Source organism: Ascidia mentula, chromosome 5 (assembly GCF_947561715.1).
Source record: "Ascidia mentula chromosome 5, kaAscMent1.1, whole genome shotgun sequence".
Classification (NCBI taxonomy): domain Eukaryota; kingdom Metazoa; phylum Chordata; class Ascidiacea; order Phlebobranchia; family Ascidiidae; genus Ascidia; species Ascidia mentula.
The window spans coordinates 20,326,953-20,336,113 of record NC_138570.1 but is presented as its reverse complement, the minus strand read 5'-3'; the positions used below and the strand labels follow the sequence as shown (position 1 = coordinate 20,336,113).

The 9,161-nt window shown below is 37.5% G+C and overlaps 1 protein-coding gene across 2 annotated transcripts in view; it reads right to left on the bottom strand.

The window, feature by feature from the left end:
- Positions 1–6,575, bottom strand: part of LOC145903852 (protein NLRC3-like) — a 79,341-nt gene extending 72,766 nt beyond the window's left edge. The window contains exons 1-9 of one of the 2 annotated variants that reach the window (XM_082992025.1): positions 6,427–6,575; positions 6,105–6,212; positions 5,893–5,925; positions 4,453–5,757; positions 3,685–3,777; positions 3,185–3,256; positions 2,589–2,821; positions 2,195–2,362; positions 1,921–2,127 (exon numbers count right to left, since the gene is read on the bottom strand). In XM_082992025.1, the coding sequence (XP_082848151.1) occupies positions 1,999–2,127; positions 2,195–2,362; positions 2,589–2,821; positions 3,185–3,256; positions 3,685–3,777; positions 4,453–5,757; positions 5,893–5,925; positions 6,105–6,212; positions 6,427–6,508 (2,223 nt within the window). In that variant the 5' untranslated portion in view covers positions 6,509–6,575 and the 3' untranslated portion in view covers positions 1,921–1,998. Of the gene's footprint in view, positions 1–1,920; positions 2,128–2,194; positions 2,363–2,588; positions 2,822–3,184; positions 3,257–3,684; positions 3,778–4,452; positions 5,758–5,892; positions 5,926–6,104; positions 6,213–6,426 lie in introns of those variants that run through there. The other variant, XM_082992026.1, reaches the window with a different exon arrangement.
- Positions 6,576–9,161: the final 2,586 nt, after the last annotated feature.

The following is a 9,161-nucleotide window of genomic DNA, read 5'->3' as shown; positions in this document are numbered from 1 at the left end:
AAGTTAAATAACTCCTTTACACAAGTCTGTGCGTCTTCTACGTAGTCCAACTCCCGACTAAACACATACATCCACCAAGCTTCAAACCAGTCCAAAGTTGTTCATAATCCGTTTATTGTCGATAATCTGCGGTTGGCTACACGTATTGATACCTTATTTGGGGTTGTTGCGTAACTTGCTTGCAACTTGAAGTTGGCCGATTTGGTCGATTACGTCAGTTATTTATATAGCTTGATTATCTAAGTGCCCTAAATAGGTTGTTTATGTTTAGGTTGACTTTGTTTTCCGAATAACTAAAAGTAGTTATGTTTATTTAAGCTCTATTTATCATTTGCGAAAGAAGTACTTGTGTTTAAATTAACCTTATTTATTATTTGCTAAAGAAATAGAATTATTTTAACTTGATTTGCGCAGTTAGTTTTGTTGCCTAAGTTACCTATATGGCTTTATTTCCCAAATTACATGGTTTATAACACAACTATAATGTGGCTGCTTCTACCGGCTACAATTTTTTCACCTGCCACCAGCTCGGCAAGTTTTTCCTATTAAATTGTCCGATCAGGAATTGACCTAAACCGGAAATTGGTTCTTCTTTTTTTCCCATGTCGTTTTATTGGACATCACAACTCGGACATGCGTTGAACGCGTGATTACAATGACTTTGGTTTTAACTCTCGGTCATAAGATAGTTATACGCTTTGGGCTTTTTTAGTACATACATGTATTGTGCGGCGACAATGCTCTAACCGCCTCACGAACGGTCGATTTCCTTGGTTCACGCATGGCATGGTTAAACCAGCGCTTTGGGCATGTTTGTTGGAAATATCATTCTTTCCGAACTAAAATAATTATGAAGGCATTGCACAGAGGTATTTTAAAAACAAGAAAACATCTTACATAAACGAAACGTTTCGTTCACCACGTGCTGATAGACAATGGTACACATGTCCTATTGTGTCGAAATCCACGGTCTTCAAACAAATCCCGCAAAAAACATGACGCTCTTTGTACGTAATAAGGTTTGTGCTATAATGAACCTAATATTGGAGTTGTACTATTGCTTAGTCTCGTGAAAACGCAAGTTTAAGTAGCTACGCAAGAGCCGGGGAAATCCCCATCGTACGTTCGTGACGTGTTAGAGGGAAAATACTACTACACCGGGTCACAAAGTTTAATCTAAACTTGATCCACATGTAAGTATGTGTAAAAAAGAAATCTGTGCGAATTTAATGGTTAGGCATGAACAGGGCCACCGCCTGTTATTTTTGTTTATATATTTGAGTTGAAATACTACACGAAAATGTTGCGTTAATATTCGCACAGATTTCTATGTTACATAGGCTTATATGTGGATCAAGTTTGGAAAAAACTTTGTGACCCGGTGTAAAAGTATCTTCCGTGTTAGAGTATCTACATGAAAAAGTAGACTAGGCCCAGACTCCTTTATTGCCCTAGCTGCGATTCCAGTGAACTAAATTACAAAGGATACGTTAAATTACTGTTCCCAAGCCTGAATCACGTTTTCCCAATTGTCAATTTGTTGCTTGTCATAAGCTGTCTTGATTTTGTGATATCTTTTCAATTTGTGTTTATTCGAACATGATATTTAATTTTGTTTTTAAAAAACAATTTTGACGAAATGACGGAAGTTGAAAATTTTATTACACTCGCGGCATCTATTGGTTGGTCGTAATGTGCTAAATTTACAAACAGATATTAACTAAAGTATTAAATCTTTAAATCAAAAGTGTAAATTTTTGTTTTTAAAACTGCACGTATTTTAATTGCCAAAAAAATCGGCCCGGTGTTCAATCCTAATTTTATTTCTATTCGTTTAAAAACCCCTACCGGCATCGTTAAAGTTTCGGTCTTGGTGACCGCTGCGGAAAAAAAAATGGCGGAAGTTTTGTTTTTGTTAAATTTATTTATTTTTGAGGAATCACGAAATCACAAATAATTATGAGGAACATGAGGTAGTTTTTGTCTTGAGCTTCTGCTTCAATCCGAACCACTGGAGTCAAAATCACTCAAATCCGAACCACTGGAGTCAGAATCACTCGGATCCGAACCACTGGAGTCAGGATCGGAGTTGGGGGGGATCTGTTCATCCAAACCCCAAACTTCCGGCTGAAAAGTCACAAAAGTTTTGATTTTATTAAAATTTACAAATAAATCTTTTAAATTAAATCCTCACAGGATCTTCCATATTCTCAAGTGCGTCCTCCACCATCTTAATCGAATCCGGATCCAATTCGCACCAACGCAGACCCAACCACCTCCCAACCTTCGGTAAAATCCCACAAATTTTTTCCCCATCATCTCTTCGAAGAAAGTCGTTGAAACCCAGGTCGAGAAATTCCAACTATTTAAAATATAAATATTGTTTGTAGGAAATGTTTTGATGCTCTTTAAAACGGAATAAACAAATATTAAAACTGGAAAAGAAGTAAAAAATACACAAACAAAATTATTCCCTAAACTACAATAAAAATATTTTATGTCATTTTTCTTAAAATCAAAAACTTTGGTAAAAAATGCTTTTATTCAAATAAAAACTTATTCAGAAAATAAAGAAAAACCGAACAAACCCGGTATTTCATTCTTTTTATTGCTTCACAAATAATCGTTAAATCTTCGGAGTTCAGGTCGCAACCACTCATCTGCAGCCACAAATCGTTTCTTGTAACTTTTGGTAAAAATTCCGACAAAACCTCAAGGATTGAGTGAAGTCGGGTTCCGAAAAAATTCAACATCTGAGGACAAAATTCAGCGAGTTTTTCTAGATGGCATTTTTGGATTTCCTTCAAATCCAGGAATAAATCTGAAACAAAACAGGAACAAGTTTATTAAAAAAGCAGATGTCTGGTTTCTAGTTTTAATAAAATCACTTAAAATAAAACTTACTTTATTCTTGCACAGAATTCCCCACGTTTAAGTCGGATTTAATCAACACAAGAACCAACAAATCAATCCAATATAAAACGTTTGAAATATCACAAAATATTAGGACAGAAATAAACACGACTTTCCTTTACAAGATTTTTTAACAACTGAAAAAAAACTGCACTGAGTGTTCGGTTCAAACAATGGCTGTGTGACGTAACAAACCCACCCATTGTTACATAAATAAATGTTGTGTTTACAAACACGCATTAAACTGTTGGCATTCATATCATTTACTCACTCAGTAGATCGTATCCATAGGGTTGAGATTGGAGATATCTTGAAAGCGCATCCAATAATTTCGCACGTTTGTCTGGAAAACAAGAAAGAACAACATTTGCAATGGAAATTGTAAAATTGCATTTGGTTGGACGAATTATTTGCACTCATATATATTTTTACAAACACAGCCATTATTTGTAGAAGATTTGCGTTACCATGTGCTGTGTTAAAAAACGCTGTGCACCCAACCGCAGTGCTGTGAAATTGTTGAGTTTAAATATGTTAATTAAAATAGCATACGCGACTGCGTATTTTTGTAATGTTATGAAGGCAAGGCAATGACCAATACATGAGAATAACAAAAAACAGATTTCATTGGTTTACTCCAACTTGTAGCCTGCTAGACTCACATTGAAGTTAGGCTGACATTTAATTTTGGTCCAGTTTTGCAAGTTTTTGAAAAATTTACAGTTGCTTGACCTTAACAGCTTAACTGGGAACATCAAATGCAAACAAAACCTTTTTGTTGAATGCTGGGGAATGGCATCTGGCTAGCGGAACTAGTAGCGCATCCAGGCTCCAAGTTGGTTTCGGTGTTGTCACTTCTTGAAGCTGTCAGCAAAAAAGAAATTATGACACAAAACGCAGTAACATTTCATGCAATGGCATGATCGCCCCACTGCGCAGGTCCTTGCTTGGCGATCACAGCTAACGTATCGCGAATATTGTGTTTTCAGGCTTGGCAGCCCAGGCATTGCAGCCTACCTGGATCAGCAACTTTTTCCTGACAAGTCGGAGCAAGATTTGAAAAATCAGGTGAGGTTTGAACTCATGACCATGGGCCAACCAACGCTCTACCAACTGAGCTACAGGAGATCTATACCACTAATACTTCATGCAATGGCATGATTGGCAGTATCGCCAAGCAAGGAACTGTGCAGTTGGGCATTCATGCCATTGCATGAAATATTACTGCGTTATCTGATACGGTGGTAGAGATCCCCTACGTGTATGTGAAGGTTGCCTGGCAAGTTGTGCGCTTGCGCACCAGTGTCCCTTCGCCACAATATACCCCGTGAAACCACTGAGCTCCTGCAGCTCAGTTGGTAGAGCGTTGGGCCTGGTCAGCCCAGGGTCGTGAGTTCAAACCTCACCGGGAGCTTGATTTTTCAAATTTTGCTCCGACTTGTCAGGAAAAAGTGGCTGATCCAGCTAGGCTGCAATGCGTGGGGTGCCAAGCCTGCAAACCTTATGACACAAAATATACAGATCAAGGAATGTACTTACAACTTTCCTTTCCAAGCAAGAGGCCACAAACAAATCGTAGCGTCATGTTCCAGTGTTCTTCTCCAACCAATGTATCAAGGAATTTGTCGAAGTCTTCATCTGGCATGAACAAGGAAATGTACGAAGCAGCAGAAAATTCCTGAATCATTTGGTGAACAAAGAAAAAACAAGAAGCTGCAACATCGAAAACTTTTCTTTCTGAAAACCACAAAAATTTTGGCAGTTTTAATATAACATCTTGTACTTTAAGATACTTCAGGCCCACATTTGAGAGTTCTTGGTGGGTAAATACAACAGTTTTACGAGTCATTCCATTATATGCCATTCTGCCAAGTGCTTCTCTCAAAAAGTGTATACTACCCTTAGCATGCTCGGATGCATCGAGTTGTTGCAAAACAACACCAAATAAGCTTGTAATTGTGCCAAAACAGTTTTTGTCACCAAACAAACCAGCATACACAGCAAACTGCAAAAGTAATGGATTGTGACAAAAGTCTAGCATTTCTGGAGTTTCTTTAAGTTTTTCCCACAGTTCGTTTGCCTTTTCTCCAGCATAGAAATCAAATAGCTTCTTCGTGTTTTCTGTAGTAAGGTCACGGATATATATAGTGGGTTTTGGACGAAGTCCCACAGGAATGGAAAGCAGTGAATGAGGACGTGATGTAAAGATCAATGATGATTTTTTGAACAGGGTTTTGCTGCAGAGATTAGCAACAAGCTGTTGAACTGTGAACCGAGTTTTATAATCTGTATTAATTCGCTTCATATTTTCTAATGACCATGTTGCCTGGTCCAGACCATCAAATACCAAAACACATTTTTCTTGGTTTTGTTTCATCCATTTAAATGCAGCATCAAGGTCAGTTTGCTTAACATCTGGAAACTGCCTATCAAGTAGGAGTTCTTGAAGTGTGAGTTTTTCATCTCCATAATCTAAATTCATGAAACTTAGGTGTAACACCAAATACCCATCTTTGTTTTTTCTCAAAAGTTTCTTGGACAAAGTGGATTTCCCTGCACCAGCTGCGCCAATAATGGCAAGAAACTGATCACCACTTTCGATTGTGGAAAGCAGCTCATTAAAAGTTATACGCTCTCCTTTAACTTGATTTTCATTGTACCTTATTGTTGATGGCACAAACTCTTCACCTTTCTTGGTATCAATACCTTGGTAGAAATCACGTTTCTCCAGCTGTGGACAAACATCTGGGATTCCTTCTTCATTTAAACCAGAAAGAGGTGTGACAGACTTAATTTTATCCTGTTCATGTTTGATGATTTGAATGGCTTCTTGCTGCTTTTTGTCTGTAGACAGAAATATAACTAGAGACAAGTAATTATGGCTCACTAGACATTATCATATGGAAGCATTCGGGCATTATTGTCAGACATTATCTCGGTGAATATTTTAAATGCAGTAAAGAGGATACAACAGCTTACTTTCATGTGCTTGGTCATCTTCATTTGATGGACCTGCAAAAATTCACACTAATCTGACTTTAAGGGTATAATATCGGTTTTGCATAAATTGACACGGTTGGTTGGTGCAAAGGTTAAAAAGTTTTATTGCAAAAATTAAATGTGAACATAAACAGAATGTACCATTTAATGTTGCATTAGTTTACAGTGCATTGATCAGCTGACAAATATACCTGGAGTATTGTTGATGGTTATTATTATTGGTTGATGGACATCACCTTGAACCCCGGCAATGCTACCAGCTATGGTTGCTCCTGGTGCTGATATGTGCTGTGAGGAATCTGATTCAAAGTTAATATCTTGTTAGTGCCTGAAATAGCATTTGTACATTACTTGCCTAAAAATAAAAATTTTATTTTAGTTAGGCTACTTTAATTAAAAAGTTACTATGCATGATACATTCCCAATAAAGCTAAGGTTTAGTATGAGGCATAATTGATTTTAGTAACTTTCCATTTAATTTTACGTAATAAAGGAGAGAATAACACATTAGACCTGCTTTCTGTTGGACAACTTTTGAACCAGATTCTGAAATTGTTGTAGTCATTCTTCTTCTCTTGCTTTCTGACTCCGTCATGATGTTTGTCGGCAATGTCCCTCTTTCGAAAACAAATGCAGCAACTTGGCACAATTTTTGAAAACTTTTCACTGTAAATAAACATAAATGCAGCTCACAGAAATCACTTCTTTAATCCAAGCTTAAACTACAAAACAAAACCTCAGTACAGATTAATCTAGCAACTCTTTAAAACCAAAGAAAGTCTGCATAAACTTATTTATGTAAATAAAACAGATAGATATTTCGTTGGTACTCCAGCGCAATCCTTTCACCCTGCATGTGACATTGTGACCTCTGTAACCCAAGTTATCGTTGCGCAGACGACTGTGGACGCTACCGCTTTGTGGCACTATTGAGCAAACATTTAAAAAATTCGGGTATTGTGGTCTGTTTAGAACAGTTTAATAATTAAATTGGTCTTTAATCAGGGTTTAAGCAAGCTTGTGTGCTTTTACCAAAAACAGATTTACTAAAATTAAGAGCATAAAATAAATGGGCTAAGATGTCTAAAAAATAGAAAACATAAAATTTTTTGGAATATAGGTCTGGCCCTATTATTCAGAATTTAAATTTGTGTTAAATTGCAGCCAAATTTCAGGCAATTTGGCAGAAAACGAATTATAATAGGATCCTTATATCCTAAATTAATTTCTGCTCTGGTTATCCTGGCTACTATTGTCTGCTATATTTTCTGCTTGCAATATGGTTCTGACCCATTCCCATGCTCATAATTCATGCTTCAATACATTTTCGAATACGATCCTGGTATGTCTGGAGTAAACGTGACACAAACATGTTGTTTCATGAAGGACCTGAACTCTGTCTTCACCTGGTTTACGATTTGTTTAATGAAGACTCGTAATGGAGAAGCTAAACGCGCGCTCGACGTTTGACGTCATAGCTGACAAAGAAAATTAATCTGCGCTCTAGGTTCTAAGCAACTTGAAGGTGAAATAAACCAGGATTTTCGGACGTGTAGCGTCTCGCCTCACATATAATTTTCGATGGCTAACACTTTTATATGATGACGTATCTTTTTTAACTGTTTTTGCGCACGGATATCGAAGCACCACTCGTTCAAATCCAGTGCGCATTTAATTGCTTTCAATGGACCGATGTTAACTGCGAGTTCTCTCTTATTTGAAGATTTGCTTGAACCCACACAACGCAAGTGGTAAATAATCAAACCAACTCTTCGTGGTTAAGACGATATTTTGTCTCATTCTGCATTTATTGTTGTTGTAATTGTTACCAAGAGGGATGTTAGTTACTTTGAACGCGGGTTACTCGGCCGCCTACGAGGTAGCAGCATGATTTTTTTACACGTAAAAGTCCATAGGCTGACCTTTCTAACGATATCAAAACTATGAAAAAAAAACATATTAATAATCGGTTATGAATATTATATGCGTATTATGACATAACTCTAAGCAACGACGTTTGCCGCTGAAATCCTTCAAAACAAATATTCTCCTGCCTTAATTCTATTAAATAAAACCAAATTTGGCCTTCTAAAAAACGCGAACATTGTCAAACTTGCAAAACAAAAACCATACCACACTTATTTTCCCATGTTTTCCGCACACCACGAACACATTTCGGCCATAAAACCTTGCACAAACGTATGCCGCTGCATTTTTAACCAACAACCTTACACACTCCTGTTATCGAATAAAATCAAATTTGTCCTTCTAACAAAACGCGAACCTTCTTTAATTGGACAAATAGTGACCATACCCCCCTTGCGCCCTTGAACGCTATAGAGCAACACGCGAATCGAACACGTTGCCAACGCGAACCCCATGCTTTTAACAAATGGCGCTTTCTTGCTATACGATAGCACAGCTTAAGCAAGCGATTTAACTTCTGTATAGATGACGAAAGCAACCTTGACTTTTCTTACTTAGCTGGGCTGATCCCTCCAAGACCAACAAGTCACAGTTTTTGCGAGTAAGAAACCTTCAGCAAACAAAGGCAGTGCGCCACTTACGTCACAACCACCGTCTGTGTATTGTTTACATTCCAAACAGTTTACGCTTTTGAGTGAGAAATTGCTTTAGTTGTATGGATTTACCAGTGAGTAACCAAGCATGTCAAAGTGTAGTACCACGCCTTACTTATTACGTCACAATATAAAGTAATCACTGCCTCAAACTATGTATAACTGATGTGGGCCCAGCTTTCAACAAACAAACTTCTACGCGTTTTTTTCTCAGCATTGTGGCTCAAATTTCAACTCGGGCTATTCCTTAAAATCATGCTTGGAGAACATCTTTTAAACTTGTTTGTGATAAAGGTTTGCTTCCTGCAATCTTCACTTGAGAATGAATAAAGGAATCAATCCGCTTTCACAAAGTAACAGTTTCCTCATAAATTCTGCCCAAGTCAACGGCTGTGATTTTAGTTCCGCATTTTCGTTGGGCGCTGAGAGAGGAAATAATGTGGGTTCCGCTTGGCTGGGCAGCTGATATTTGTTGCGTCACAATCTTACTGCGGACAAAGCGAGTGAGTCGACGACGGAAAGATTGGCGATATATTGTTGAGTAAATTAACAAATACGTAGATAACTTTGCTGTTTTACGCGGTAGCGGGTTATGATATTTACACAGTATTGTTCGTAGTCCGACCTTTTCGAAGACATCAAAATATACAAATTCCAACCAAGATTGTT